The sequence below is a fragment of the Suillus clintonianus genome (genome assembly GCF_016758775.1).
Source record: "Suillus clintonianus strain FC179 chromosome Unknown DEU56scaffold_2, whole genome shotgun sequence".
Lineage (NCBI taxonomy): Eukaryota > Fungi > Basidiomycota > Agaricomycetes > Boletales > Suillaceae > Suillus > Suillus clintonianus.
The window spans coordinates 337,648-364,446 of record NW_024539226.1 but is presented as its reverse complement, the minus strand read 5'-3'; the positions used below and the strand labels follow the sequence as shown (position 1 = coordinate 364,446).

Below are 26,799 nucleotides of genomic sequence, written 5' to 3'. Positions count from 1 at the left end.
CAGACTTAATCTATGACGATAGGATAAAAATGGGTTTTGCTATCTTATCTATTCTCAGGCTTTTTGACTGTTCTCGATCAACTAAATGTCCTCTTCAACTGTTCGGCAACGTGAAGATGATGAAGAATTCGCTCGTTCTCCCAAACGCACCAAAGTCGACGAGCTGAGCGATGATGGGCCTATCGTTGCAGACACCTCCCCGCTCCTCAGTTCTGCTCATGCTGCAGCAGACTTAAAACAGGACTCCTCAACAGTTCCAGCTGAAAGCGTCCTTCCTCCTAGCCATGCCCTCCTGGGCATAGCTCCTACGTTCTCTTCGAACGGACTTCGTCAGGTCCTTCAAACCGACGTCGGAATCTCCGAGTATATTAGCCGGGACGTTCCTCCAATCAGTGGTATCATAAAACAGCGGTAAGTGTTCCAGGGGATTCAAAGTGGAGCGACTGATTATAAACTTAACATAGGTTCACGGACTTCCTGGTCTTTGAAGTGAATCAAGACCACCAAGTTATTCATCTAAAGTCGTTGGACGCGCCAGAGTCATCTTCGAAGAAGGCGAAAGGTACTAACGAGGGGAGCTCCAGCACCACCGTTGCTGAGGGTTCAATGGCCCGACCTCAGGAGCCCGTCACAAACGCCGAGCTTAGCATTACAGAGGAAGGTCAGAATGAACCGTCTGCTGGCACTGAAGCAAAGGACAAAGATGATTCCGCTCCAGCGGACATCCCCTGGAACGACCAATTTACGGAAAAATTGACTCCGTATCTCAGCGAGGCTTCTATCGACCAATTGAAAAAGATGTTCCTTGAGGGCCGCGAGCCTCCGAGAGCGACCGACAGTGGTTGGGGAGGTCGACAAACCAAAACCACTGAGGATGGTGCTGAAACCCCAGATGCGTCGAAACCATCAGAAGAAATGGATGTTTCGCAGAGTGAAGAGACCGGGAAAAGAGGAAAGAACCAAGGCGGTCGCGGTGGTCGTGGTGGGCGCGGTGGTCGCGGACGAGGTCGTGGTGGCCGGCAGGGAGGAGAAAGAGAAGATCACAGAAAAGTCCTCAGCGAGGTAAGATGAGATATCATAGTTATCTCACTGTGTGCCCTAACCCCTTTGCAGCCAATTTCCTCCAAAACTGATCGGACGGCTTTGCATCAAGCTATTCGAGAGTTATTTGGTGGGAAACTTGACAGCGAAACTGATATGTCGACTCCTGCTGGGGGCGATGGATCTCGCATAGCTATAAAGTGGTCAAGACACGGTGGTGGTCGGGGCGGCGGTCGGGGTGGTCGTGGAGGTATGTTTCTCCACAAGTTTTTTATCGTTTTTTATTTCTTTCTTTATAGATCGAGGCGACCGCTCGGACAGGGGGAATCATCCTCCTTACATTCACTTCACTCTCCAGAAAACCAACCGTGATACCCAAGATGCTCTTGGCTACTTATCACGTACTCTCCATGTAAACATAAAAGACTTGTCTGTCGCTGGGACAAAAGACAAACGCGGTGTCACTGTCCAGCGCGTGTCGTTGCGACGAGGAAACAAAACTGTGGAGGATGTATGGAAATCTGCGAATCAATCCAACAGGCGGTCTGTGCAAGAAATACTATCCCAACGTGGCGAACGTGGGGTCAGAATAGCGGATTTCAATTATCGCAAGGCCGGTTTAGAGCTTGGCATGCTGAAAGGAAATGCATTCGTTATCACACTTCGGTATGTTTCGTGGTACTTCTCTGAAGATTGGTTGACAAGGTTATGAAGTAACGTTCAGGTAGAAAATGTAGAGACTCTTGACCGTGCTATGAACTCCATCAAGCACAAAGGGTTCATCAATTACTACGGTGAGTTCGACATCCGACTAATTGTTAATTCGTCTGAAGTATAACTCCAGGAATGCAGCGTTTTGGGACGGCTGCAGTACCAACTCACTCTATTGGATTGGCAATTCTGAAATCTGACTGGCATAAAGCTGTCTCGCTCATCCTCCAGAATAGGCCTGGGGAACACCCCGAAGTTGTCGCAGCCCGCGATGCGTGGTTAGTGGATGGTGATTTGGATCGAGCCCTGGCTCTAATGCCCAGACGAGTTGTTGCGGAGCGCTGTATCCTTGAGAGCTACAAGAAGCAAGGTGGAGAAACCAGGAACGCAATGGGTGCCTTGTCCACGGTATGTCAAGATTCTGTTCGAGGAACTGTTGTTCATGTAGTCCAATCAGATTCCTCGTAATTTGCGACTCATGTATGTCCATGCATACCAATCCTACGTGTGGAATGCCATAGTGTCGGAACGAATTCGTATGCATGGTCCCGACAAAGCGGTGCCTGGTGATCTCGTCTTCGAGAGCGAGCCGGCCGCCAAGGGAAGGAGTGGAGAGGACGATGAGATGGAAGTGGACGATGATGCGGGTAATGTGGAACAAACTAACACAGAGGGAAAAGGTTAGTTTGTATTTCTATTCTTTATCTTCTTCTAATTGAAATTTTCGCGCTTTGAGGCATGAGCTCTCGTGAGCGCAAGAAAGCTGCAAAAGCTGCTTATGTTGCACCAAGCATCAAAATACTCACTGAGGAGGATGCTCACCAGTACTCGATATTCGATGTAATTATGCCACTCCCGGGTAGAGACGTTGATTACCCAGGCGGTACGCTCGGGGAGCGCTATCGGGAATTCCTGCGCTTGGACGGTCTCGACCCCGATAACTTCATCCGCAAGCAAAAGTACGCCAGACCTGTTCTATCATAACTGAAACTGACACAACATCACCAGGGAGTACACTCTCAATGGCTCCTACCGAGCAATCATCCAGCTTCCAAAAGATCTTTCGTGGTCTACACTCAGGTACACTGACCCGGACGTCCCGCTTGCACAGGCAGACGAGGACAAGCTTCTTGGATTTGACCCACCAGTTATCGTTGATGATGGGAAATTTTGCGCGCTCCAGATTAACTTGACACTTGGGACGGCCGCGTATGCCACGATGGCATTACGAGAAGTCACCAAGACTGAGACGAGTTCGCATTTCCAGACTGGTCTTACTCAAGCCTCTGAAGACCAGCAGTTCCGAGGTGTAGTAGCAGCAAATCAAGTTGGGGAATTGGATGACGATGATGCCGAGATAGAAGCATCAAATACGTTAGATTCATAGCAGCAGAAACTTGTGTAGGGTCCCTGGGGATTGTTGTACTGCCCAGTTTTGCCCTTTGGGGAAAGTACTTGTTTTGGCCCACGTTGCCAATAATGTGAGTATGCGATGAACCGCCTTGGAAACTTGACCCATAGCCCACACAACCTCGGCATACATTCCATCGAACTGCAACTAGGTCTACTTGCAACTGGTTTGCGAGTTGCCTTTGACATTAGCTGAACTCCCGTCATTTAGACCTCTGACGTGGCTTATACCATATTCAGTGCTTGCGTGGAACACCGGTCGTGAATTTTATCCTCTAGGCTTACATCTCTGAAGGAAAATATGGGGAAAATAGAACGCGTAGTCTTTCTGTCACTCGTTCTTGATCTTTTTGGTGAGTGAACATGACCCTGAGACGTGATGAGTCTAATGCCTCGGCAAAGCATTTACAATCCCTCTACCATTGTTCCCTCGCATAATCGAGTGGTACACAGTGGTAAGCACATCATCCCGCATGTCTCTACTTCCTTCAGTGATTCTGTAGAGAGAAATCTCCGACCCCAATGGCCTCCTTTCCAGAACGCTGCGGTTTGTTTCGGCGGTGCGAGGCATATTCTATAAGCCACAACAGAACTCCCAGAGATGGGATGTAGTTTTCCTCGGTTAGTTCAAGTCATACGACAAGGTTCATGTTGACCTAATCAATTCTTCAAGGCGGTCTGATGGGCTCTGCTTTCTCGTACGTCTCCGAGTCGCGTTCCCAGTTTATTCTACTTAGTATTTGCAGCACTCTACAGTTCCTGGTATCGCCGCATATAGGATCCCTCTCCGATAAGTATGGGCGCAGGAATGTCCTTCTGATCACTATGATAGGAAACATATTGTCCGCGCTCATGTGGGTCGTCCTGAAGTCATTCTTATCATCGAGTTCCTGAACCGATTCCCCGTCAGTTGGATCAAGTCTACCACTTTTGCTTCGTATATGCTCTCTCGCGTCATAGGGGGTCTCAGTGAAGGCAACGTGCAGATTGCTACGTCAGTCCTCTGTCATTTTTCAGGTACTGGTACTGACTATCAACAGTGCCATCCTCTCTGACGTTTCAACGCCTGCGAACCGCTCTAAAGCCCTTGCCCATGTTGGTATTGCGTTTGCTATCTGTTTCTGCATTGGGCCTCCGATCGGTGCCTATTTTGCATCAAGGCCAGTGCCCCCATCTGTCGGAGCTCTTCAAATGGAATTGAACATATACGCGGCTCCGGCATTATTGACGCTCATACTGCTTATCGCAGAAACCTTGTTCCTGATAGTTGCTCTTCCCGAAACTCGAAATACCCGACCTGGAAAGCACAGTAATGACGATCCTCTAGAAGTTGTCAACGAAAAGTCGAAGACTCCCTCCGTAGTGCGCAGTGTGCAAGAGAGAACCGAACTTTTGCGGGTCTTGCGAAAGCTGCATTTCCTTTTCTTAGGAATCTTCTCAGGCGTGGAATTCACCCTGACTTTCCTCACCTTTGATCGTGCGTCATCATTAAAATACCACTGACATCATATACTCAACTCCAATGACCAGTGTTCGATTGGAGTAACAAACAGAATGGAGTATTAATGGGCTCCATCGGAATAATCAGTGCTCTATTACAGGGAGGATACGTCCGTCGTGCTATTTCCAAAGTAGGAGAGGGCAAAATGGCACAACGTGGGGTCTCGAGCTGTGCACTGGGCCTTGTGTTCTTAGCCATACTCCCTCACTTTGTGTCCAACCAACCAAAAATCGCCGTCGGACTGCTGCAAGCCGCAGCAGTTTGTCTGGCCTTCACTTCCGCGACTGTCGTAAGCTCGCTTACCTCATACGCCTCCCTCCAGTGCGACGAGGGCTTCGACAAGGATACAGGCAAACCCACGGCCGAACACCCTGAGTTGGCCAAGGGCAAGGCACTAGGTGAATTCCGGTCATCGGGTCAACTGGGTCGCGCAATAGGCCCCTTGCTTGGTAAGCTTGATGTTTCGTCAGAAAGGTGTCAGGCTGATTTGATCGATGCTCGTCAGCATGCGCTTCATATTGGACCTTCGGGCCGTCCGTTACTTATGTTGCGAGCGCATTAGCCATGCTGACTTTGTCATCGTCCATGAAATCCGTCGCCGTTTTACCAAAATCATGATGATGTGACCGCATCAGTAAGTACTTACTTAGCACTTGTTGTAAATGGCAAAATTGGATTCCATATTCGCACACGGATCACAGGCCATCTGAATCCAGTATCGCCCCAAATGCATTTCTAGGAACACTAACTATGATAGATATGAATAGAATTTGGTGGATGATTGTGAACAGGAGAACATTGCAAACCGCCACAGGAGGCGTATTATGAGGTCATGTCCCGTGCAGCATATCGAAGAAATATACGTAGAAATGATCATTCAAAATCAGAATCTGGTATCTAAACGCGTTCCACGGCCGTAGGTGAAGCAGGGTTTAATAGCGTTTTTACTAGAGTAGTGTGAGTAGCATCAGGAAAAGTCAAATGTTCGCACGCAATGCTATGAGTTTTGTTGTTCGAGATCAATCAGCGGACTCGAAGAAGAATGCGGGAGACGATTCTCCAATGGTGGTCGAGGAGATTGAGAGCAGCCCTGATGAAACTCTGCAGATTCGTCTCCAACTCTACTCTCTGCCCCTTGCCAAAGCTTCTCAGGGGGTAACTGGGAAGAAGGGGGTAGATTCCGTCCAGAAGATGGTTGTGGGGGGGGACTGCGCGGGGGAATGTTCATATTTTGAGACTGCGTAAAGATAGCTGGGAGGAAGAACATGACTCCCCGGGACCGCTGCCGCCGGCCTCGAGATGGGGCTCGTGGCAACGCAGGTGGCTCTCGGGACAGATTCAAATAACCCGTGGCACGGTCTCGTACACGACGCACAGCATCAAGAATGGATGATGTCGCGCGATAACTCGAAGTCGGAAATATGTCCACAGAAGATGAAATGTCAGAGGGTGCGGGCGAGTCCGGTCTCAACTCAAAGGGAAGGGGGAGTAGTGAAAGGTGTTCATCCAACGGCGATTGAGGAGCGGAGTTAGTGGGAGATGATGGCTGCGTAGAAGCACCAGATGCTGGAAGGAATGACCACCGCATGTCGATGTGCCAACGCCCATTACGCTGAGTCCATCTAGGCAAAAGGACATCATATCCACCAATTCTCCTGAGACTGTACTTGCGTTGCTTGCTAGGGACCGCGAGTTTGTAGATGCCATAGACTAATATGGCTAAACCCAACCACATCAATCCTTTGCCCCACGTACTCAAGAAGCTGATTAATGCAGCATCGTCGGCATGCCAGCTGCTGCCGTAATAATGGGCGAAGAACGAATGGGGAGCTTCTTCTGGTTTGGCGTTCTTTCCGTAGAGAGATTTGGGCAGGATTCGAACGTCTCCTGGCTCGTTGGGCGTGATGGGATGAGACGCAGTATAGAGGCTGTACTGAAAGGAGAGGAACATGGGTCCTGTGGAGAACATGACGGTGGGATAGTTTAATATCCAAGAATGGTCAAAGGTAACAAGGTTGTGGATGGTTTGAGCGAGGAAAGGATGATTCTTTTCCGCAAACATGAGGTCATTGGAAACGCCGACAGGTATGGTCTTGGGCAAAATGACGGGAAATACCAATAGCGGATCCAGAGGCCGCAGACATCCAACGTCAAGGTCGAGATATATTCCCCCGTAGTGATAAAGAACGAAATAACGAATAGCATCTGCTCGTTGAATCGTGAACTCGTAGTTGTCGAACGTGTCAAGAAACCAGGGATAATACTCTGCAATGAACTCGCGGGAGCTGGCGTCAGTCCAGAGCATGTAGTCACTATTGGAATATCGATAAGAATTTTAGTTGGCGGAGATGAAACGGATACGGACTAGTCGGACATCATGTTTCGACATGCCTCAGAGAGGCGTTTCCAGTCTGGAGGAAGAGTTTCGGACTTCCAAGTCTGGTGTATGATACGAGGTATCTTCTCAGTCTTTCCATGTTCCGTTGCATTCCAGCGTGTTGTGTTGCCTAAAACTGGGACCTCTCTGTCTGAGAGATATGCTGCAGCATTGATGGAAAGGTAGTAGGAGATGGAAGATAAGACGACGACGGTGCCGAATAGAACAAGAGAGAGGAGGATAAGGAGAATATAAATTGTACGTCGTTTGGCCATGAAGGAGACAGGAGGAAGAAGGGAGAAGAAAGAGGAGAGCGAAGAGGAGAAACTCAAACAAGAACGCGGCCGAGAACAGAAAGTTCATTTCGCCCTTGCCAAATTTGGATAGTGATTAGAACATCATGTCAAGTCAACATTTCCCCATAAATCAATCTTACTTATTCTATACAGGACTAGTCTGTCTCGTGAGCGGGGCGCTATAGCCTCATGGCTGCGGTCTGCGTGCCTCATGATCCATTCCATCTTACTCCTGCTGCGGGTGTTTCATGGGAGATCTCGGTCACAGCCCTGTTGGCCGCATCGGCATCGCAAATACACGGCTGATGTGAAGTTCTGCGGCAGGAACCGACTCGCGAATAGATCCTTCTTGCCAGTCATCGCCTATTTCCCTCAGCCCCTTCAACGCCGTCTCCCAGTCCCGTCGGGACCAATCTTGGCCTCTCCGTGCCCCCACACCTGTGTACGGCCTTGTCATGAAGGTATCCACCCGTGGACTGGTTCTAGGCAGGCATTTCTTCGTGCCTAGGTAGTCCAGACATTCTAGAGCACCCCACGTTGCAAAAATCTTTCTTGAAAAGGAAGGAGCATGTTTCGATGCTGAGTTGTTGCAGCCAAAGCTCAGCACGTCAGGACCCGCTACCCGAACAACTAGTTCCAGAAGCAGCCCAGTGAAGTACTCGATCACCTGCAGGTGGAGGTGATCTAGTGAGTGACTTGGGTGCAGGAGCTGAGGTACAGAAGAGGCGTCGTCGTCGATATCCATTCCGTCATCGTCTGGCTCCGGCGTGGGCGTCGCTTGTATCAAATTTACTGATGAATTTCGGTATGTTGGATGATACCCGCTGAATTTGAAGCGAGAAGCCTCAAACCCAAAGAGAGCATGAGCAATATCACGGCTGGAAAATGTGTCGCGACCGGGTGATATAGTCGATACACCTTCCCGCGTTGGTTACGTATGAGAACTTTGTGCGACAGATCACAGTATTCATATACCTACTTTCACTTTCAGCTTCCACGGTCAACAGCTTGTCCTTGCTGCATAGAAACGTTCTCCGTTGTCGCAGGAAGTATTTGCAGCAATCGATGATCAAACTGTCGTTGCTACGTTCAGAACCAAATTCCTACCATCAAAATGATGATCGTTAAAGATGGAACGGGGACGAATAGCAATACTTACTACAGCACCCGGCTCTCTCTTCTTCCAATTTCGCGAGGCTTTGCACGTCTCGTCTAAGGTCTGACCTTTGACCGACCTACGTTCCTTCACTTTTTTAAGCAACCATGACGATGCTCTGCGCGCAAACCAAGAGAGGCTCTCGCGATTCTTCTGCCTAGTAAACCATCATCAGATGAGCGCTCTTGATGCAGATACACGCAATGTGCCACCATACTCACCCATCAAGCTCGTAAATCACGACACCCGGTATAATCATCAACACAGGCAATCTCTGCTCTTCAACCTCCGCGACGAATGCTTGTATTACATCAAGATAGTCTAGTAGTATGTTCGTATCAAGGACGACGATGGTCAGTTCCTCTGATAGAGGAGCCTAGGGGTGGCGTACAATTAATCAGTACCGTAGGGCTGGCACGAGCCAGCCAGGCATAATAACGTACCTGCATCTCGACATCGGGCCTGTTTGAGAAATCGTCGATACGCTCAAGCGTTTCACACAGATGCGTACTTGGAGGAGATGGGGCTGCGATTTCGGGAAGTTAGGGACATTTTGAATGGGTAATGAGCGCTGAGTGAAAGGGTCCTCACTGTGCTTGAAATCCCCACTTCCAAGACCTTGTGAAGAAAAGTGGTTAGAAAACGACATCAGATAGAACGTACTAGTTGTTGGTTGAGTCGTTGCATTTAGCTGAGAATGAAGAAACGAGTTTGCTTGGAGAGTGCGGAAAGTGCGTGGAACAAAGACTACAAAGTACCACTAGCCGGCGCTTGCAGCTGGATTTACATACTTCGACTACATGTTGTTCGGACACCTCACAGTTATTCGAAGTCAGTTGAATCATGGTGTATATGATGTGCGCTAGTTTAATACATGTGATAATGCTCAATAAGTATTCCAATAAAGATGTGGAAAGGTCTATAATCCAACTATCAGGCTGCAAGCGCCATCTTCTTCATAGGCGGCGTCCCATTGCTCTCCATTTTGACAGAAGGCCGACTGAAATCATCGACACTTGCCTTGCGCTTGAGAGTAGCGCGTTTAGAGTCGGGGGACCGGGACTGGGAAGACCGTATACTTGGGATGCCCTTTGGGGGCGTAGCTCTGAGAGCATCTGGCGTGCCAGATCTACTCCGACTGGCTGTGTCTTGGCGCAACCTCGAAGCCAGAGTATGCATCGAACTCATAGCTTCAGCATAACATGTTGCATGATATATCTAAGCAAAGGAAGACAGTCATTGAGATCCTCATATCGTACAAGCCGAAACATACCTTATCATCCTTTCTGACAGCGTTCTTCCAGACCCACTCTTCATCATCCTCTAGGAACTCTGTCTTCAGAGTCTCTTTACATATGGGACAAGACAAGGGCTTGGCTTCGTCACCCGGTGGCACAACAACGAACTGCGTGCGTAACTCAGCATCACGTCGTGCTGCATCTACCGCAAGTGCAGCCTTATTGGTCGTGGGCCGAGGACCATCAGCGCGGCCTTTACCCTTCACATCCACACGGCCTTCATGGACCCAATCCTGTAAAAGACGGTGAGGATGTTTAAGGTCCAACAAGAAGGGAAATCGTACATCAAGGTCGACAAACCAACTGCGACTGTGTCCACGGCCAATGCTCTGATTTGCTTTACGGTTTTGTCTGAAGTGCATGTCAAGATGATCCTCCATCTCTTTCTTGCCTAGCGTATCATCCGTAAACCTGATACCACACTGCTTACACTGGACGGGCAATCGATCATACAACAATCGGTCAATATTAGGACGTTTTCTGCATTACTAAATCAACACTCGATCAGCAACGAAAGGGTATCAGCCGTACCTCGTGATATCAGCGTTCGTTAGCCTGATATTCTGCGACAAAACTGACTTGCGATATGCTCTTGCAGCATCCCGACTCAGGTTTTCAGATGACGTTGACGGCGCAACAGTGTCCTCAGAAGTGGCGGTCGCTCCGGCACCAACGGGCGTACCAGTGGCAACCACCATGCCTGCCTTCAAAAGAGCGCTGTAAAGTCCAGCGATATCAGTTGACGGGGCACCTGTAGTTTTCACGCTCGATAAAAGAGATGCAGGGTCGACCGGTTCAGTTTTAGGTTGATTAATGGACGGCAAGGCGTAAGATGTATATGTAGTAGAGGGAGAGTGTTGTGATACTGGAGGCGGGAATGTAGATTGCGCAGCTTGGCGAGGGTATGCAGGCTGGGCTGGGTATTGATATGACGTAGCAGTTGCAGGAGGAGCTGTGGCAGGTTGAGGAGCTTGTGACAGAGACCTCAGCTGGGTCAAGATTTGACGAAGCTCCTCTTGAGAAACACCCGCTTCAACAAGCTTGCGCAACTGAATTGCTCGAGATGAGCATACGGACAATGATGACGCAAAATTATGCTTACCTGTTGCAAAATTTGCACATGCCTCTGTGCAGTGGTATCCCAAGCATTTGATTGAAGGGCGCGCTCCTTTTGACTCAAAGTAAATTCAAGTTCGCTCAGAACCTGTGCCCTCGATATCTGGCCAGACGGTCCCTAGGAGAGCATATTCAGTCCGGTGAGGGCGGTGGGACAGTCAAGGTGTGACTCACCCCTGTTGGATTCGAATCACCACCCCATATTCCGCGCTCAATGGAAAGTTGTGGGATGACACCGAACAGTTCCTTGCTAGTCGGAGAGGCGGTTCGCCAGGTCAAAAGCATTTCTTCCATCTTGCTACGAGTCGCCTGATCAACCTGCTGGTAAGTTTCCAGGAACAAACCAATGACGAAGGGAGCAAAATGGCGCGTATATGGGTCGTAGACATTCTTCGAAATTGCGTCGAGTAAGTAGAAGGCTGGAAGTTTCATCCATGGAGGAACCTAGCGATGCAACAACACGACACCAAAAAGGCAAGCATGAGTCAGCTTCAGGTCCATGATACAGCCCCGGATCAAAAAGAAAAGCGTTGAGCTGCCACGTTGAGAACAGCAACCTAATTCTCAGTGGTACGACGTCCTCCATCCGCCATACAGCGGGGCCACTAGGCCATGCGAGGATATCTTTACTCAAACTACGAGACAAGTAACTAAGTACATGGTAAGACCACAAGGCGACACAGCAGAACAACAGATACGAGCCATGTGTCAACTACTCAACTGACAGCAACATGCCATAAAAATGAAACCAATGATGACTCACCCTTCGAATGTGGGCCTCCAAACATTGAGCGACAATCTCAGCCCATTTTGAATACTCTTGAGCAATCATCGATAAGGTCTGAATGAGGGGTCTGGAGTTAATGGTGAGTTCTGCCAGGCGCGCTGCATAATCACGTCGAAAAGAATTGTGATCCACAAAGTAGACAGGCGCAGGAGGTGGAGGCGGTTGCTGGTAAGGGTAAGCAGAAGGTCCGGGCTGATGATAGCTCGGTGGTGCATAAGCCACCTGCCCGTACATGTGGGGCTGAGTGTACATGGGACAATCGTTTTTTAAATTCTCAACGAAGCGCGAGACAGTCACCGCGAATGCAGTACGATCTCACCCAGAATGTGAGGAGAAGAAAGATCTTGGTAAAAACACAAAACTCTTGGACGATCGACTGGCGCTAGAAACCCGTTTTTCCAATGGCGGTCTCACTCAGCTGTCAATGACACGACCACGAAGCCCAACGGAAACGATGATGGTGGTTTGAGGTGAAGAAGCGGTGCGACACACGGGCTTACAGTAGCCGCTTCTCACACTTTAAACTCCGCTCGCATTTGTCCGCCACTTCTGTCCACCCCCCGAACGTACACGGCCGCCCACCGACCTCAAGAAATCCAACGATCGCAAGGTGAGTTCATGCTGAATTCAGATGCGACTGGGCCAACTTCCAGGGTGTTGGTTCTTGTGTTGCTGGAAGAAATTTGGCGAAAAATGAACCTCTGGATGACGATGGATTGACTGCTCGCATCGAGGATGTGTCAATATCGAATGAAGTAGCTGACTTCGCATATAGATGCGGGACGTCCTCCAAACTGAAGAACTCGACATCCCTGAGGGTGTTACCATTGAAATCAAGTCCCGTGTTATCAAAGTCACCGGCGCACGGGGTACCCTCACGAAGAATGTCCGTCACGTCGATATGGATATTAGGGTGTTGAAGACCAAGAAGAGCAGCAAAGTCACTCTTGCAGTGTGGCAAGGTGGACGCAAGCACGTCGCATGTCTACGGACAATCCGAAGCTTGATTAACCACATGGTTATTGGTGTGACCAAGGTTTGTATGCATCCACATACAGGGCGTCTTTCACTGCTCACTGAGGACTCAGGGCTTCCTCTACAAAATGCGCGCCGTCTATGCCCATTTCCCCATCAACGCCATCATCCAAGACAGTGGAAACGCTATCGAGATCCGTAACTTCCTGGGAGAGAAAGTGAGTATGATCGCCGAGGTTACTTCAGCTTTTACTCAAGACAAATAGACTGTACGACACGTAAAGATGCTCGGTGGAGTCTGTATTTCGGAGTCAAAGGCCCAAAAAGATGAGCTTATACTTGAGGGTAATGATATTGAGAACGTTTCGCAATCAGGTGCATTATCTCTCCACTGTTCACTAGTTTTCATCTAAAGTGCTGCCTTAGCCGCCTCCATTCAGGGTGCTTGCCGCGTACGGAACAAGGATATCCGTAAATTCTTGGATGGTATCTACGTATCCGACCGCACGACCATCATGCATGAGTAGATGGGGTGTGGTTGATCAGGGAAGCTGGGCATTATACAAAATTCTATGTCACGTATGCATTAATCTCCATCAACCCTATGTTCTACGCATGACATGCTACTATTCATCGAGGCGTTGACGAGAGTCGACGCCCACTGGCATTGATTAAATGTTCCGAAGTCTATCGTATGAATGGAATGTTGGTGCTGACCCTCCGCCTATAGTTTTCATAATCCTCTCCAAAGAAATTCACCAATGCCCTCTCTTCGGCTGTTTCACAATCAGTCAATACACTCGCGACTGATATAATGGATATATACCTTTGATACGACGCGAGAAAAATCTCCACAAGACAAATACGAAGCCGATGGAGCTGACAGGGTTTTGTAACACCAGCTGGGTCCCTAATGCCCAGTAGAAAAATCCTGCATAAGATGGATGGCGGAACACTCTGTAAAGCCACTTGAGTGTTCGGGATGGTATGCTCAAAGAGGTTCCACTTACGAGTATAAGCCATGAGTTACTAACTGGTGCGAAGGCAGCTTGCGAAAAGCCACGATATGAGAAAAGTTAGTTGATGCTTGTATCATTGCCGCTGCACGAAGCGTCTGTCCGATGACAGCCATGATTACACCTAGAGGATATCCATCAGCCTTCATTCTCGAAAATAAACCGTAGCTAACCGATGGTCGAGATATAGTGGTGAGCCTTGAGCGATGGTTTTAAGTATAATGTGATTAGATATTCCACCAGAGCAGTCCCGTTGGCGATATGATACATAGCGCCATTATCAAGTAAGAATGCTGTCACATCATTTAGTAAGGATTTCTCAGAGTTACCGAGACAAACACACAGTCAACGCTGCATTTGTCGCGGTTCCAGCCTGCTGTGACCGCGAATTCTCCCCAGTGAAAGCCAGACCAAGCAGCAAGGAAGAAACCCAGTTGGTATGTGGCCCACCAGCGATCAGAGATGCCTCCAGTGAGAAAGAGCGCCAAACCAAGAGAAAATATACATCCTAGTATAAATGATATCGTGGATGCTGCAAGGGGTGTGTTCGGGATATTATTATGCGGTTGATGGTTCACGGGTATAGTTTCGAGCGCGTTCGCGTTCCCAGTGGTCGAAGCGCGTTGTCGTAGACGGTCTTCAAAGTTTTGGGGAACGTCGGAAGACATGAGTGTTATGAAAGTCGCAGCTTGCAGGGGATCGGCAAAGTACTAAGTAGTAGTTATAATGAGCATTCCCGGGCCAGACAAAAGGCAGATAGATTGTTTGGTCTTGTTGAATTCACAAGACCACGATCGAAACCTCTTCGGATTATTCCGAGTACTGATCCGTAGGTCATGCTTCGTAGGGTCTTATGGCTACCAGTGAGGCACAACCAGCTGAAGCTCCTGAATCAACGCTTCTTGGCTACTGGGGCTCACCATGAGACTTCTGTTATTAGAAATATGGCGCTGGTAGCCCACATTGGTGCGTATTTCAGAACGAGTCTCATAAACCAAACTAAAAAAATGCAGACTCTGGGAAAACTACACTCACGGAATCCATACTGCACAAGTCAGCCTACTTGGCAGCCCCTGGTTCAGTCGATACTGGCAGCACCACGACAGACTTCTTGCCTGCCGAACGAGAACGCGGCATCACAATTCAATCTGCGAGCATTCCAGTCGAATGGGACAAATGGTCTTTCAATCTCATAGATACACCAGGTCATGCTGATTTTGGTATGGAAGTGGAGAGTGCAAGTCGCGTCGTCGATGGAGCTGTCGTCCTCATTGATTCAGTGGAAGGAGTCGAAGCACAAACTAAGGGCGTTTGGCGACAACTGGATCGGTAAGCGCATATTTTATTTCCGCCTATGTTTCTCAAGTCGTCTTTAGATATGGCGTCCCCACCAGGCTCATGTTTCTAAATAAACTAGACCGACCGGGTGCTTCTTTCAGGTCGTCGTTGGTCTCTCTACTCACCCATAGGCTGCACCCAAACCCCATGGCTTTAGCGTTGCCGATTGCTTCCTTCCATACTGAGGATTACATGCGAGGCGAGCCAGGAATTCAAGGGCTGGTCGATCTTGTAAAATGGGAACTTTGGAAATGGGCAGAAGACGGCAACTCTGCTATATTACCCCTTCCTAGAACGGTCGAAGAACTTGAGACATGCGGTATCATTCCGGAAAACCATCCAATAATGCCGCACCTTGTGGCTGCTCGGACAACTCTTTTGGAAAACCTTTCGATGTACTCCGATGAATTGATGGAGCACCTACTTGCACTGCCGCCAGGACCTTCATCGTATCTTGATGTCAAGACGTCTACAATAATGCCACATCTCCGTAAAGCTACTTTGAGGAATGAGATTCTCCCCGTTCTGTGCGGCTCTGCGATGAAGAATATTGGAACAGAATTAGTAATGAACTACGTCGGCGAGCTCCTGGCAAGCCCAATGGACGTTCGGTTAGCCTCGGAGTCAGCTGGTGGACCACTGCGCCTTCTAGCATGGAAAGTGAGCTGGGATAAACGTAAAGGGTGGATGACATTCGTTCGCGTGTATTCTGGTAAGCATAGCACAAATCACACAGGGTAGTGCTCATCGAAACTGTTAGGTACCCTCAAGCGCCAGAGTTCTGTGTTCAACGTTACCAGTGGCCAGAAAGAGAAAATTTCCAAGGTTCTTCTCCTGTACGCTGCGGAAGCACGGGAAGTCGATTCCCTGCCTTACGGCTCTGTCGGAGTCATTTTGGGCTTGAAGTTCACTCGCACAGGCGACACTCTCGTTGATGCTCGTCGCTCATCTAACTCATCGCACACATCTCTTCGAGGAGTAGTACCACCACCTGCGGTTATGTCGGCCTCCGTCATACCCAAGTCCCATTCTGACCTCGACCCTGTACAAGAGGCCTTGCATGCTCTATCTCGGACGGACCCTTCTGTTCGAGTCGATATGCAGGAGGGCCAATTACTTGTCCACGGATTAGGTGCCCTGCATCTCGAGATTGTCGAGGGGAGACTACGGGATGAGTGGGATGTCAATTTTGAACTGGGTAGTCGCCGCGTCAGCTATCGTGAATCTCTGGGACCTGGGCCCAGCTCCAACGTCAACAATTGGGCCACTGAAGTTGCAGGAAAACCAGTTACTATCAAGATCCCGATGACGGTAGAACCTCTCGCTGACGACGAGCAGGGTGATCCGGTCTGGGATGGCAACCTCGTCTTGGGCCCAAGTGGAAAGCCTTTGCTACCTCCAGATGCCTTTCGGGATCAACTGGACCCCATGGCCAATATCGCTCGGGGCTTGTCCAGCTCTCTATCAAATTCGCCACATACATCCCTGCCGCTCTCTCACATCAAGATCCACGTCATGGACTACAACCTGCCGCGTGACATTCCAACGTCCATCCTCGCCGGTGCTAGTTCCTCCATTCTGCGAACTCGAATACGAGAAGCGGGAATGGGTCCCGTGTTAGAGCCATTTATCAAGCTCAAGATCTCTCTCCCTGAGGACACCATGGGAAAGGTTGTCAAAGATCTCACTGAAAACGGGGGCGAGGTTTTAGACCTTGCTTCCGACACGTCAGCTATAAATGGAGACGAAGCAGTTGCGTATTCTATGGATGGATTGTACATTCCTCCAGAAGAACTATCGCCTTCATCCGCTGTCTCTACGTCATCCAAATTTTCAAGCGACACCCCACGACTCAAACGCACCATTCATGCAGTCGCACCGCTTAGCCGCATGCTGGATTATTCAACCCGCCTTCGCGCATTGTCTGGAGGACATGGTCTATTCGACATGCTGAATGCAGGATTCAGACAAGTCTCTGACGCACGTAGGATGGAGATATTGAGAGAGATAGGGCGCGCATAATATCACTGATCGAGTACAGATATCTAATAGACGATGTAATCATACTACGAAAACTCCCTCACCTCATCTGCATCCCCGAATAATACCGCTCCATCCATCTCATCATCGTCATCTGCAGCTGCGACGTGCATGCCACCGGCTGCATTGAGTGCCTGGCTGAATATCATGAGGTCATCACTGCCGTAGCCATCGTTATCGTCATCGGGGGTAGGGTCATTAAAGAGGGGAACTGGAGGCAAGGTCTTTGCTCGAGGGAAAGGAGCTGGGGTTTGGCTTCTACCTCTGTCGAACTCTGGCAGGAAGAGAGGCGTGCGGGCTCTTTGGTTGTTATTACTAGGCACGAAATCAGGAGGTGCAATACTTGAGCCTCTTAATGCCTCGTTTGTCAAGGGCATTACGGATGGCGCTCGTGTGGCAGATCGAATAGGAGGCCATGGCTCCACGACGACGCAGAGACAACGCCCAAAGATGTTGAAACCTTGGTATTTGAGCTTGAGTGCCAGCTTATCCTTTTTGTCATCTTCGTCGTCGATCTCCATGAACGGCCGACTGGGCTCAGAAGTAACCACGACGGTTTCCGGATCAAGAGTAGTTCCCATAGTAGACTCCTCGGACATTTCTGCATCTTCTTGTTTAACAGTTGTTAGTTTATCAACCCTGTGATCCATCATATGGAGATCGTAGCCACCGAGTTCCTCTGCAGGAACTTCGTCTCGCTGGGTAGTCTCTGTCGGAGTAGCCATCTCCGCATCTAGAGGTTCGTCAGGACTAATGTCCACAATGTCTTCGTCATCTTCTCGATAGCCCCCGACAGGAACCTTTCTTGTTCTCTGCGAACGTCGAGTCGTAGCGGGAGTCGCTCGAGAAACTCCTTGTATCTCATCCGATTCACTATCGCCATCTGAGAGGCTTATGACATCCTCCTCTTCCTCTTCCTCTTCATCATCACTACGAGCTCGAGTTCTGCCCTTCGTCTTCTGTCTCTTGCGGCCAGAAGCTGCTTCAGCACCCTGATTCTCCGAGACTCTGCTTTTTCTCTTCCCACTTCTACTCTTGGACTTTGCCAGTTGTGGTGGGGGGATGGTAACTTTGGGAGGAGGCGGGGGTGCTGGAACGAATGAACGTGTCTGAAAGAGTGTTCAGGGGGTGTTTTTGGGAAATACTTTGAGTTAGCTTGCACGCACTTTGATGATCACATTATGAGGTTCTGTCTTCTGGAAGAAAAAGGCAACCTGATAGGTCTCTGCAAACGGTTACATACTTTGTTAGTTAGCAGTTTCGCGCACGTAACAACGCACCTCCTCTATGAACGTCGACCGCTCCCTTCTTCCCACTCGAAGCCCCGGGACCAAAGTGGATATCTTTCTCAGCTTGCAGCTTTGGCAGAACCCTGAAAAGACCTGAGAAGAATCCACGAGAGCCACAGCCAAACAAACTGACAGTGGCCGCAGATCAGCCAAAACATGCTGTAGAACCGCGTCTGACATCCAATCTACATGTCTTTCATCAAGATAGAGCTGATGATAGCGGTCATTAGAACAGGTCGCGCAGTGGGTACGGACGTGCGCTTACATACAGAGGTATCACTGAGCTTGCTGATACGCGAAGGTAGTATGCATTCCGTACGCTGAACCCAGCCATGGGGAGGGATAATGGACGAGCTCAAGTTCGAAACAGCACCGCGCTGCCGTGTCTGACCTACTGAAGAGATTGGCTAATACCGTAGAGCGCAGTCGTAAAATGTCTGAGTCTTCGAAACCGCAACGACGTTGGAGCTGATTTCATGCAAATGAAGGAGTTGGTAGTTGGTCATGACGTAAAGTCTTCCCTGACTTGACTAGTCCTGACTCGTGACTAACTATGGTTAGTAGCACAAATAATTTCCCATAGCCTCCCCGCGTCTTTGATTTGATCATTCGCTGCTCTAATGTCTTCTCTTGCAAGGAAGGTGCTTAATGCTGTAGTCGGGGACTGGCGTGACAGCGCCGTTACTGCGATCAATGTAACGATAACCAAGTAAACGCATCCATTGCAAACAACAGAATCACAATACAAATACATGATCATGATCGACGTCCGTGCTATGTTTTCTCTGTCAATGCATAATACTTCACTGTCTTTTTCAAGCTTCGTTAATGTCGACATCAGGCCCGGAGATGATGGCCTTGATGACCCCCTTGCCATCGGGACTCTTGCCGCTGCGAGTAGTCTCAAATGCCTCGCGCGCCTGCGTGAACGGGAAGCTATCGGAACTGTGAGCACGATAAACATTGGATAACTAGTCCGAGCATACCGGTGCGACACAAGGGGCTTGACGTCGACCTTGCCTGACGCAGCAAGGGCGATGGCGAGAGGGTAGTCGCCGGGCTTTATTCGACAGGGGTCAAATAATGCTGCTGAGAGAAACAATGATACAAAAAGTGCTTACACCATATCGGAAGGAGCCTTTGAAGACGAGCTCCTTGCAAATGATAGCAAACATGTCAATGTTGACATTGGGGCTGCCCATGCCGACCTGTTCATAAGCAATCAGCAAGTCTCTTCACCGCTACGCATTTCGACCTACTTGGACGTAGGTACCACCAGTCTTGGCGATCCGAATACCAGTTTGAATAGAGACCTCTGCACCAGAAGCATCCAAAACTAGGTCAATCGCCTGAGGTCCGCGCTCAGCGATTCCGAGCTTCTCCTTCATCGCCTGGGCATTGCGCATCGAGAACGCGACTCTTGACTCATCCTTCTCCATAGGAGGAGGAAGGAAGACGTCAGTTGCAGCGTATGCTTTGGCAAATTCAAGACGCCCAGGAACGATGTCAACAGCGATGACACGGGAAGCGCCAAGAGCTTTCGCGACGGCCATACATAGAAGTCCAACTGGTCCACAACCGAAGACAGCGACGGACTGGTTTGACCGCAAAGCACCTAGCTTTGAGACAGCATGGACTGCCACGGAAAGAGGTTCCATCTAGAATAGAGTCGAATGACAGTAAGATTTGGTGTGGTCAAAGGCTTACCATCGCTCCATCCTCGAGGCTGAGGTTTGGTGGAAGTGGGTAAGCGAGATCAGACGGTAGGCGGTAGTAACGAGCGAGAGTGCCGTCTGTGGGAGGAGTAGCAGCAAATATGACATCGGGGCAAAGCTGCTCGAGTGTCAGGGAACAAAATTGGGGCGCAAGACCATCCTTACCTGATAGCGACCCTCCTTGCAAGCTTCGCACTGGCGGCATGTTGCGCCAGGTTCCATAGCCACACGGTCACCCACTTTGACATTGGTCACGCTGGAACCAACTATAGACGAGGATTGATATAAACTATTACTCTAAGTGGAAGGTAAGTTATAGACGTACCTTTGGAGACCACGCCTGCTGCCTCGTGACCCAGCACCTAATAACCCACAATGAGGCTTGGTCGTGAGTCCTATCGAAACTGACCCACCATAGGCTTCTCTACAACAAAATCTCCAATCCTTCCATGGACAAGAAAGTGCACCTGGAAGAAATAGCTCGGTATCCTGGTTCAGAAAGATAGATAGGGGCGTACATCAGAGCCGCAAATTCCTTGTTGTCGCAGCGGATGAGCGTTGGAAGAATAATAAAGGACGAAGAGACTCTGTGAACGCACCGGTCTTCTTGACTTCCACAAGGACTTCATTGGCATCAACTTCACAAGATAGGTCAATTAAGAGAGCGTGAAGGAACTATCCAAGGATAGGCTCACTCTCTGGAATTGGCTTTTGCTGGATCTCAACATCCAGAATGCCCTTGAGGACGAACGATGGGTTGTCAGACATGATAAGCAGAACAAAGTGGAGATCAAGGGGGGCTGGGGAAGATAATTGGTCTGCAGACACACCTTAAGAACGAGTCGCTGGAGTGATCCGGACCGCAGGTTTCTGGGCCGTACTAGACTCGTGACCAGTCTCCACTAGCCAGACCTTTATAAATGAAGGAAGACAGTCGTTGATTCTAATAACTCGTGATCTGGGGAGGGCCCAACGTTAAACGTTCAGTGTCCGACGGTCTACTACTTGCAAGCTTGAGGGCTCACTGGTGCACCTACCATCAGCACTGTCCACTGTGTCCAGCGCAAATGGCCCTGCACTGTGCAACATTTGGATTTGGACTAATCGGGTATGTCATGGACCACGTCATAGCCGGATACCTTTTTGGGTAATTCATGGCTAACGTCTTACAGTCGTCACCAAAGTTGCAAGTGAGACAACAGAGAGTATAAAGTCATGTACGTTCCCTTCGTATCCCTTGAAACTAACCCAGCATCAACGTCGACTCATCAACAAAGAAGTACTGACACCCAGCAAGTTCAACAATCGACTTCAGATTCTCATCTCGTTTGGAACCACTTCGTTACATTCAACATACTAAGCAACCATGAATTATAGCGAAGCCCTCCCAAACTTCTCAGGTCAGATCGTCGGCAACGGTCGCTTCGAGCTCGTCGACATGATTGGTTCCGGCTCCTACGGAAACGTCTATCGCGCTCTCGATGCTCAATCCGACCCATCCGAACCTGTATACTATGCGATCAAGTGCTTGCCAAAGACAGAACTCTCTCCCGAGCGTCTAGTATGCCAGAGACGTGAGATCGCGTTGCACTCCTTAGTATCCAGTTCGTCGCCACATATCTGCACTCTCCATGAGATCATCGAGGAAGAACTGTACATCTACTTCGTGCTCGACTACTGCGCTGGTGGGGACCTCTATACCGCCATCATCGAGAACCGTATCTACCAGAACAATGTTCCGCTCATCAAGAGGGCATTCGTCGAGCTTCTCGATGGCGTACACGCCTGTCATCAGTTGGGTGTGTACCACCGTGACCTGAAACCAGAGAACATCATGTGTCTTCAGGGCGGGTTGGATATCCGTATCGCGGATTTCGGGCTAGCGACCAAAAGTCGTCTCAGTCAGGAATTCGGCGTGGGCAGTTCATATTACATGAGTCCTGGTATGTTCCGACACTTGCATGGTCGCATTATCTGATAAATCACATTCCAGAATGTATTAGCCGTGAGATGAAGTACCCTCACTACTCACCGCTTCACACGGACATCTGGTCGTTGGGAGTTATTCTTGTGAACATGGTCTCAGGTCGCAATCCTTGGCGATTCGCGACACCCTCGGACGAGTGCTTCCTCGGATATCTCTACAACGTGGACTTCCTTCGCGAGATCCTTCCCATCTCGAAATCCTTCAACGAAATCCTCAAGCGCATCTTTCGCCTCCAGCCATTCTCGCGAATCAGCCTTCCTGAGCTCAGAGAAGAGATCCTCAAACTTGATACCTTCTACATGAGCGACGCCGAGCTCCACGACGCATCGGAGAACGCACGAGAAGCTGCTCACGACGACTACTATAGACGCGCCGCACCGTTGACTGATTTGGTGTTCAATCAAGTCGCGGCTGACACGACTCTTGTCAACTGCTCATCAACGACATCCAACTTCCACTCCGACGGCGGTCCCCCATATCCTAAGTGGGCTTACCGCGGCTCCGCGCCTGCACCTCGACGACCCAGCGACCTACCGCCCGCGAGCATTAACAGGACACCCTCACTACTCGTTATTCAAACCTTTGAGTCGCAAGACTATCGACTTTACGAGTCACAGGATAGCCTATCGGGCAGTTCCATGCGTTCTGTTTCTTCAGGGGTAGAGAGCGAGGGACCCATTACTCCGGAAACACATGCCCATGAGCCTGCTATTGAGGTGGCAGACTTGTCCGAGGGGCAGACGCTTGATGAACCAATGATGGCTTGCATGGCTGGCAAAATGAGGCCAAAGCAGCCCCGTCGGTTCTCATTCCGCAATGTAGTTTCACGGTTTAAGATCTTCTGATTGGTGGTCATGCGTAGATACTACAGTAGTCATACCCTAGCGTACGGTAGTCTAAATCTGACTTGTAATCAAGTTGATCCAAGAAACCATGATAAGCTAACGTGCACCGCCGTGCAGAACTATGATTAGCTAGGTACTTGTCCAAACGGTCCGAGGCCCTTGATAGAATGGGAGAGAATTTAGGCGTGTGCGAAGGAAGGGGATTAATGCGATTCAAATCCCATGTTCATGGGAGTGGTTGGTTAAGAATGCGAGATGTTGTAAATGCTGGCAGATAGGCTGGCAGGTGTCGTGGCAATTGATTAGATCTTTTGATCGATTGAGGGCAGGCGCAAACTCAGAATTCAGATAACTCAAAATCACGCAACTCGATCGATAATCTCTTCATTCCTTTCCTCCAACCTCCATATCTCTTTCAGAATGGTCTCGTCAAGCGTTCTGGGTTTCCCTCGTATCGGTACACTTCATATTGGTCATATCTGACAACCCAGACTGATCCCGATTGACAGGTGCAAACCGTGAAGTGAAAAAGGCTGTTGAAGCCTACTGGGCTGGCAAGATCTCTGCGGAGGACTTGACCAAGGCTGCTGCCGACGTCAAGAAGTCCAGTTGGACTAGCCTCAAGGAACGTGGTGTCGACTTGATCCCCAGGTTAGATCTCTCTTTTGAGATAAAAGTTTATTGTTCTGATCTATTCATAGCGGAGAGTTCTCCCTCTATGACCACGTCCTTGACCACTCTGCGGCATTCAACGCCATCCCTAAGCGTTACCAGGGTCTTGGGCTCTCTGCCCTAGATGTATTCTTCGCTATGGGCCGTGGTCGTCAGGCAGGGAACGTCGATGTCCCCGCTTGTGAAATGAAGAAATGGTACGTGTTTCAGATATATACTGTCCCTAAATGGTCTTGTTAACCTGATGTTTCAGGTTTGACTCCAACTATCACTTCGTCGTCCCAGAATTGTCAGAGGAGACCGACTTCAAGCTCCTATACAACAAGGCCCTTGCTGAGTTCAAGGAGGCCAAGGCACTCGGCGTGGTCACTCGCCCGGTCATTCTCGGCCCCGTCTCTTACCTTGTCCTTGGCAAGGCCGCTAAGGAAGCCTCTGCTACCTTCCAGCCTATCTCGTTGCTCCCCAAGATCCTGCCTGTTTACAAGCAGCTCCTGTCTGAGCTGAAGGCTGCTGGCGTCGAATCCGTCCAGGTCGATGAGCCCATCCTTGTTCTCGACAAGGGTGCCGACCTTGACAAGCAGTATGCGTCTGCCTATGCTGAGCTTGCCCCTGTCGCTCCCAAGATCATGCTTACCACCTACTTCAACCGCCTGGACTCCAACATCAGCTTCATTGCTAAGCTTCCTGTTGCTGGTCTCCACATTGATCTCGTACGTGCACCCCAGCAGCTCGGCGAGGTTCTTGCTGCCATCAAGTCCACACCTATCGTGCTTTCTCTTGGTGTTGTTTCTGGACGTAACATCTGGAAAGCAGACTTTGCTGCTGCTATCAAGCATGCACAGACTGCCATTGCTGCTCTCGGTGCTGACCGTGTCATTGTTGCCACCTCTTCATCTCTCCTGCACACCCCTGTCACTCTTGCTTCTGAGAAGAAGCTTACCGAGCAACAAAGGGACTGGTTCTCGTTCGCCCTCGAGAAGGCGTCCGAAGTTGCTGCTATCGCAGCTGTTCTCTCTGGCTCGCAAGACCCCAAGGTTTCTTCTGCCCTTGAGGCCAACAAGGTCTCCATTGCCAAGCGTCGCCAGTTCGAGTCCACTTCGGACGACGCTGTTCGCAAGCGTGTTGCTGCCATCACTCCTGACATGTACAACCGCAAGAGTCCGTTCGCTACCCGCAAGGAGGTCCAGGCCAAGCACCTCAACCTGCCCAAGTTCCCCACCACCACCATCGGTTCCTTCCCTCAGACCAAAGAGATCCGTACTGCCCGTGCCAAGCTCGGCAAGGGTGAGATCAGTGAGGCTGAGTACGATGAGTTCATCAAGAAGGAGATCGAGATGGTCGTCAAGTTCCAGGAGAAAGTCGGCCTTGACCTCCTCGTCCACGGCGAGCCTGAGCGTAACGACATGGTTCAATACTTCGGTGAACAGCTTAACGGCTTCGTCTTCACTCAAAACGCCTGGGTGCAGAGCTACGGATCTCGGTGAGTATCATATTACAAGGAAACTCGAACAATCGAGCCTCAATTGTTTTACCAACAGTTATGTCCGTCCCCCCATCATCGTGTCCGACGTTAGCCGTCCCGGCCCAATGACCGTCAAGTGGAGCAGTTACGCACAAAGCGTCGCCACCAAGCCCATGAAGGGTATGCTTTCTGGACCTGTCACCATCCTGAACTGGTCCTTCCCTCGTGATGATGTTTCGCGTAAGCTGCAGTCGCAGCAGCTCGCTCTTGCACTCCGTGATGAGGTCATTGATCTCGAAAAGGCTGGGATCAGTGCCATCCAGGTTGACGAGCCTGCTATTCGTGAGGGTGTAGGTGTCCTTATGTATTTGGATTAAATTGCTGCTAATCAAGACTCCTTAGCTTCCTCTCCGTCGTTCTGACTGGGACGAGTACTTGGAATGGGCTGTGGACACCTTCAAGCTCTCCACCGCTGGTGTGACTGATGCTACACAGACCCACTCTCACTTCTGCTACTCCGACTTCGGTGACATCTTCCCCTCCATCCAGCGTCTGGATGCCGATGTCATCTCCATCGAGTTCTCGAAGAGTGACATGAAGCTTCTACACACCTTCAAGCAATACGGTTACTCTAACCAGATCGGTCCTGGTGTCTACGACATTCACTCGCCTCGTATCCCCAGTGAGCAGGAGATCATTGAGCGTCTCAAGACCACCCTGGCCATCATCCCCGACCACCTCATGTTCATCAACCCTGTAAGTGGAATGTCGGTGTTCATTTGAAACTCGCCGCTCATGCTTTTTATACAGGACTGTGGTCTGAAGACCCGTGGCTGGAAGGAAACCGAAGCTTCCTTGGCCAACTTGGTTGCCGCCGCACGCTGGGCCAGAGCTAACGCCTAAATCTCCACCCATTGCGCTTCAACAGCGCCCACAAAGTGGTTAACTTATCATGGCCCTTCTGTCGTGGAACAGGCCTACACTTGACCTCGGGTAGTTGTCGCAAAAACATAAAACCATATTTGGCTATTTTGCCATGCACAGGGATAGGGCAACTGATAGTTGCTGTTTTGTGGGCCCGCAAAGTGCCTCAGGAGTGAGGTAGGAGCTTCGCGCGTCTTATGACCGTAGTAGTCGGATTTCAACAATCCTTAATGTACTGTATCGCATTCCATGGAATAAATGACATTAGCATTGAATATCCAACGTCTCATAGATGGCCTATGATATGCATAAGATACGCCCGAACACGAGTGCAGGTATAAGGTCCCCGACTCTCCAGAGGAGGGATTTTACGGTCATGATCGGTCGTTCGTTCTATTAAACTCGTACAGTCCGTGTGTCTTTTTCGGATGTCGGACTGGGAAATGCCATTTTGGTTGGTTTGCGGAATCGGCATGTCTTGAAAGACATCGTGATCTTAGATTGGGTGGAGCATCTCAGATTGGTGGATTGAAACTGTGTTACACTGCCGCTTACTTGTTGCGTATTCTCGTCTTTGTCCAGCTTCCTTCGTTGCAGTTAGACTGTGACCATTTTCACTTACAGCGTGCTTTGCAGCCTCTTTCTCGTAATGAGATTCGAGAGTATTTGTCGCGTCTGAATATATTTCCGTCGGCAGGAGAAAAAGGTCGAAATAAACATTCTTCCTTTCTCGCGTGGGCCGAATTCGAGCTCTGCCAACCTGATGAGTTGCTCGTTTCACTTTCTTCTTTATGTGACGAGCAGGACTTGTCTACTCCTCCTCGTTTGATTCTAATCAACAAA

At 49.7% G+C, this 26,799-nt stretch overlaps 12 protein-coding genes across 12 annotated transcripts; 6 read left to right on the top strand and 6 right to left on the bottom strand.

Moving 5' to 3' along the window:
* Nucleotides 1-56: 56 nt before the first annotated feature.
* Nucleotides 57-3,243, top strand: DEU56DRAFT_846229 (tRNA pseudouridine synthase D). The gene is made up of 9 exons (XM_041355134.1): nt 57-411; nt 465-1,062; nt 1,114-1,291; nt 1,341-1,707; nt 1,756-1,835; nt 1,886-2,160; nt 2,210-2,432; nt 2,489-2,711; nt 2,761-3,243. Exons 1-9 carry the CDS (start codon nt 86-88, stop codon nt 3,137-3,139), a joined length of 2,649 nt encoding a protein of 882 aa, XP_041215140.1. The 5' UTR covers nt 57-85; the 3' UTR covers nt 3,140-3,243.
* On the top strand, nt 3,244-5,355 carry DEU56DRAFT_765836 (major facilitator superfamily domain-containing protein). Its single transcript, XM_041351046.1, has 9 exons — nt 3,244-3,515; nt 3,565-3,617; nt 3,666-3,783; nt 3,836-3,860; nt 3,909-4,016; nt 4,073-4,156; nt 4,203-4,639; nt 4,693-5,112; nt 5,169-5,355. Exons 1-9 carry the CDS (start codon nt 3,464-3,466, stop codon nt 5,279-5,281), a joined length of 1,410 nt encoding a protein of 469 aa, XP_041215139.1. The 5' UTR covers nt 3,244-3,463; the 3' UTR covers nt 5,282-5,355.
* On the bottom strand, nt 5,356-7,376 carry DEU56DRAFT_765834 (glycosyltransferase family 32 protein). The gene is made up of 2 exons (XM_041351045.1): nt 7,029-7,376; nt 5,356-6,975 (listed from the first exon to the last, which is right to left on the bottom strand). Exons 1-2 carry the CDS (start codon nt 7,313-7,315, stop codon nt 5,661-5,663), a joined length of 1,602 nt encoding a protein of 533 aa, XP_041215138.1. The 5' UTR covers nt 7,316-7,376; the 3' UTR covers nt 5,356-5,660.
* Nucleotides 7,377-9,305, bottom strand: DEU56DRAFT_765830 (PIN domain-containing protein). Its single transcript, XM_041351044.1, has 6 exons — nt 9,084-9,305; nt 8,936-9,018; nt 8,714-8,868; nt 8,496-8,649; nt 8,316-8,439; nt 7,377-8,254 (listed from the first exon to the last, which is right to left on the bottom strand). The coding sequence occupies exons 1-6, from the start codon at nt 9,139-9,141 to the stop codon at nt 7,599-7,601; spliced, it is 1,230 nt and encodes a 409-aa protein (XP_041215137.1). The 5' UTR covers nt 9,142-9,305; the 3' UTR covers nt 7,377-7,598.
* Nucleotides 9,306-9,324: 19 nt separating this feature from the next.
* On the bottom strand, nt 9,325-12,224 carry DEU56DRAFT_765829 (uncharacterized protein). Its single transcript, XM_041351043.1, has 7 exons — nt 11,670-12,224; nt 11,081-11,350; nt 10,893-11,024; nt 10,322-10,839; nt 10,075-10,270; nt 9,766-10,023; nt 9,325-9,710 (listed from the first exon to the last, which is right to left on the bottom strand). Exons 1-7 carry the CDS (start codon nt 11,943-11,945, stop codon nt 9,426-9,428), a joined length of 1,935 nt encoding a protein of 644 aa, XP_041215136.1. The 5' UTR covers nt 11,946-12,224; the 3' UTR covers nt 9,325-9,425.
* DEU56DRAFT_222762 (ribosomal protein L6) lies at nt 12,198-13,219 on the top strand. The gene is made up of 4 exons (XM_041345146.1): nt 12,198-12,729; nt 12,782-12,886; nt 12,935-13,043; nt 13,095-13,219. The coding sequence occupies exons 1-4, from the start codon at nt 12,469-12,471 to the stop codon at nt 13,193-13,195; spliced, it is 576 nt and encodes a 191-aa protein (XP_041215135.1). The 5' UTR covers nt 12,198-12,468; the 3' UTR covers nt 13,196-13,219.
* A 115-nt stretch (nt 13,220-13,334) lies between these two features.
* On the bottom strand, nt 13,335-14,444 carry DEU56DRAFT_222851 (Isoprenylcysteine carboxyl methyltransferase family-domain-containing protein). Its single transcript, XM_041345147.1, has 5 exons — nt 14,028-14,444; nt 13,858-13,977; nt 13,679-13,808; nt 13,495-13,625; nt 13,335-13,444 (listed from the first exon to the last, which is right to left on the bottom strand). The coding sequence occupies exons 1-5, from the start codon at nt 14,350-14,352 to the stop codon at nt 13,356-13,358; spliced, it is 795 nt and encodes a 264-aa protein (XP_041215134.1). The 5' UTR covers nt 14,353-14,444; the 3' UTR covers nt 13,335-13,355.
* A 36-nt stretch (nt 14,445-14,480) lies between these two features.
* DEU56DRAFT_222742 (P-loop containing nucleoside triphosphate hydrolase protein) lies at nt 14,481-17,066 on the top strand. The gene is made up of 4 exons (XM_041345145.1): nt 14,481-14,650; nt 14,698-15,013; nt 15,061-15,734; nt 15,783-17,066. The coding sequence occupies exons 1-4, from the start codon at nt 14,521-14,523 to the stop codon at nt 17,042-17,044; spliced, it is 2,382 nt and encodes a 793-aa protein (XP_041215133.1). The 5' UTR covers nt 14,481-14,520; the 3' UTR covers nt 17,045-17,066.
* Nucleotides 17,067-18,899, bottom strand: DEU56DRAFT_222716 (uncharacterized protein). The gene is made up of 5 exons (XM_041345144.1): nt 18,617-18,899; nt 18,485-18,561; nt 18,343-18,434; nt 18,229-18,287; nt 17,067-18,171 (listed from the first exon to the last, which is right to left on the bottom strand). The coding sequence occupies exons 1-5, from the start codon at nt 18,683-18,685 to the stop codon at nt 17,089-17,091; spliced, it is 1,380 nt and encodes a 459-aa protein (XP_041215132.1). The 5' UTR covers nt 18,686-18,899; the 3' UTR covers nt 17,067-17,088.
* A 79-nt stretch (nt 18,900-18,978) lies between these two features.
* Nucleotides 18,979-20,918, bottom strand: DEU56DRAFT_765814 (chaperonin 10-like protein). Its single transcript, XM_041351042.1, has 11 exons — nt 20,762-20,918; nt 20,666-20,704; nt 20,585-20,601; nt 20,480-20,533; nt 20,392-20,428; nt 20,232-20,332; nt 20,059-20,184; nt 19,611-20,009; nt 19,473-19,559; nt 19,338-19,411; nt 18,979-19,287 (listed from the first exon to the last, which is right to left on the bottom strand). Exons 1-11 carry the CDS (start codon nt 20,832-20,834, stop codon nt 19,167-19,169), a joined length of 1,128 nt encoding a protein of 375 aa, XP_041215131.1. The 5' UTR covers nt 20,835-20,918; the 3' UTR covers nt 18,979-19,166.
* Nucleotides 20,919-21,327: 409 nt separating this feature from the next.
* On the top strand, nt 21,328-23,270 carry DEU56DRAFT_222709 (serine/threonine protein kinase, negative regulator of sexual conjugation and meiosis). The gene is made up of 2 exons (XM_041345143.1): nt 21,328-22,009; nt 22,060-23,270. The coding sequence occupies exons 1-2, from the start codon at nt 21,433-21,435 to the stop codon at nt 22,896-22,898; spliced, it is 1,416 nt and encodes a 471-aa protein (XP_041215130.1). The 5' UTR covers nt 21,328-21,432; the 3' UTR covers nt 22,899-23,270.
* DEU56DRAFT_765805 (cobalamin-independent synthase) lies at nt 23,231-26,238 on the top strand. Its single transcript, XM_041351041.1, has 7 exons — nt 23,231-23,355; nt 23,408-23,549; nt 23,600-23,767; nt 23,824-25,050; nt 25,109-25,382; nt 25,435-25,788; nt 25,843-26,238. Exons 1-7 carry the CDS (start codon nt 23,319-23,321, stop codon nt 25,933-25,935), a joined length of 2,295 nt encoding a protein of 764 aa, XP_041215129.1. The 5' UTR covers nt 23,231-23,318; the 3' UTR covers nt 25,936-26,238.
* Nucleotides 26,239-26,799: the final 561 nt, after the last annotated feature.

Bases quoted from the DNA above. Each gene is read 5' to 3' on its own strand.
- DEU56DRAFT_222716 (XM_041345144.1), bottom strand. From the start codon at position 18,685: ATGGCTGGGTTCAGCGTACGGAATGCATACTACCTTCGCGTATCAGCA. The intron at 18,435-18,484 runs GTCAGTTTGTTT...AGGTCTTTTCAG, and splicing joins TTGGCTGATCTGCGGCCACT to GGTTCTGCCAAAGCTGCAAG. The intron at 18,172-18,228 runs GTGCGTGCAAGC...ACACTCTTTCAG, and splicing joins CTCATAATGTGATCATCAAA to ACACGTTCATTCGTTCCAGC.
- DEU56DRAFT_765834 (XM_041351045.1), bottom strand. From the start codon at position 7,315: ATGGCCAAACGACGTACAATTTATATTCTCCTTATCCTCCTCTCTCTT. The intron at 6,976-7,028 runs GTCCGTATCCGT...ATATTCCAATAG, and splicing joins CGAAACATGATGTCCGACTA to TGACTACATGCTCTGGACTG.
- DEU56DRAFT_222709 (XM_041345143.1), top strand. From the start codon at position 21,433: ATGAATTATAGCGAAGCCCTCCCAAACTTCTCAGGTCAGATCGTCGGC. The intron at 22,010-22,059 runs GTATGTTCCGAC...ATCACATTCCAG, and splicing joins TTCATATTACATGAGTCCTG to AATGTATTAGCCGTGAGATG.
- DEU56DRAFT_765814 (XM_041351042.1), bottom strand. From the start codon at position 20,834: ATGTCTGACAACCCATCGTTCGTCCTCAAGGGCATTCTGGATGTTGAG. The intron at 20,185-20,231 runs GTAAGGATGGTC...ACACTCGAGCAG, and splicing joins GCAAGGAGGGTCGCTATCAG to CTTTGCCCCGATGTCATATT. The intron at 19,560-19,610 runs GTAGGTCGAAAT...GCTTATGAACAG, and splicing joins CTGGTGGTACCTACGTCCAA to GTCGGCATGGGCAGCCCCAA.
- DEU56DRAFT_765836 (XM_041351046.1), top strand. From the start codon at position 3,464: ATGGGGAAAATAGAACGCGTAGTCTTTCTGTCACTCGTTCTTGATCTT. The intron at 4,017-4,072 runs GTGGGTCGTCCT...ATTCCCCGTCAG, and splicing joins AACATATTGTCCGCGCTCAT to TTGGATCAAGTCTACCACTT. The intron at 5,113-5,168 runs GTAAGCTTGATG...GATGCTCGTCAG, and splicing joins CGCAATAGGCCCCTTGCTTG to CATGCGCTTCATATTGGACC.
- DEU56DRAFT_765829 (XM_041351043.1), bottom strand. From the start codon at position 11,945: ATGTACACTCAGCCCCACATGTACGGGCAGGTGGCTTATGCACCACCG. The intron at 10,271-10,321 runs GTACGGCTGATA...TTAGTAATGCAG, and splicing joins ACGAACGCTGATATCACGAG to AAAACGTCCTAATATTGACC. The intron at 9,711-9,765 runs GTATGTTTCGGC...TCCTTTGCTTAG, and splicing joins CTGTCAGAAAGGATGATAAG to ATATATCATGCAACATGTTA.
- DEU56DRAFT_846229 (XM_041355134.1), top strand. From the start codon at position 86: ATGTCCTCTTCAACTGTTCGGCAACGTGAAGATGATGAAGAATTCGCT. The intron at 1,292-1,340 runs GTATGTTTCTCC...CTTTCTTTATAG, and splicing joins CGGTCGGGGTGGTCGTGGAG to ATCGAGGCGACCGCTCGGAC. The intron at 2,433-2,488 runs GTTAGTTTGTAT...TCGCGCTTTGAG, and splicing joins AACTAACACAGAGGGAAAAG to GCATGAGCTCTCGTGAGCGC.
- DEU56DRAFT_222762 (XM_041345146.1), top strand. From the start codon at position 12,469: ATGCGGGACGTCCTCCAAACTGAAGAACTCGACATCCCTGAGGGTGTT. The intron at 12,887-12,934 runs GTGAGTATGATC...CAAGACAAATAG, and splicing joins GTAACTTCCTGGGAGAGAAA to ACTGTACGACACGTAAAGAT. The intron at 13,044-13,094 runs GTGCATTATCTC...GTGCTGCCTTAG, and splicing joins TGAGAACGTTTCGCAATCAG to CCGCCTCCATTCAGGGTGCT.
- DEU56DRAFT_222742 (XM_041345145.1), top strand. From the start codon at position 14,521: ATGCTTCGTAGGGTCTTATGGCTACCAGTGAGGCACAACCAGCTGAAG. The intron at 14,651-14,697 runs GTGCGTATTTCA...AAAAAAATGCAG, and splicing joins GGCGCTGGTAGCCCACATTG to ACTCTGGGAAAACTACACTC. The intron at 15,735-15,782 runs GTAAGCATAGCA...CGAAACTGTTAG, and splicing joins ATTCGTTCGCGTGTATTCTG to GTACCCTCAAGCGCCAGAGT.
- DEU56DRAFT_765805 (XM_041351041.1), top strand. From the start codon at position 23,319: ATGGTCTCGTCAAGCGTTCTGGGTTTCCCTCGTATCG. The intron at 23,550-23,599 runs GTTAGATCTCTC...ATCTATTCATAG, and splicing joins GGTGTCGACTTGATCCCCAG to CGGAGAGTTCTCCCTCTATG. The intron at 25,383-25,434 runs GTAGGTGTCCTT...AAGACTCCTTAG, and splicing joins AGCCTGCTATTCGTGAGGGT to CTTCCTCTCCGTCGTTCTGA.
- DEU56DRAFT_765830 (XM_041351044.1), bottom strand. From the start codon at position 9,141: ATGTCGTTTTCTAACCACTTTTCTTCACAAGGTCTTGGAAGTGGGGAT. The intron at 9,019-9,083 runs GTGAGGACCCTT...CCGAAATCGCAG, and splicing joins AAGTGGGGATTTCAAGCACA to CCCCATCTCCTCCAAGTACG. The intron at 8,650-8,713 runs GTGAGTATGGTG...ATGGTTTACTAG, and splicing joins GTGATTTACGAGCTTGATGG to GCAGAAGAATCGCGAGAGCC.
- DEU56DRAFT_222851 (XM_041345147.1), bottom strand. From the start codon at position 14,352: ATGTCTTCCGACGTTCCCCAAAACTTTGAAGACCGTCTACGACAACGC. The intron at 13,809-13,857 runs GTTAGCTACGGT...GATATCCTCTAG, and splicing joins CCACTATATCTCGACCATCG to GTGTAATCATGGCTGTCATC. The intron at 13,626-13,678 runs GTAAGTGGAACC...GTGGCTTTACAG, and splicing joins GTAACTCATGGCTTATACTC to AGTGTTCCGCCATCCATCTT.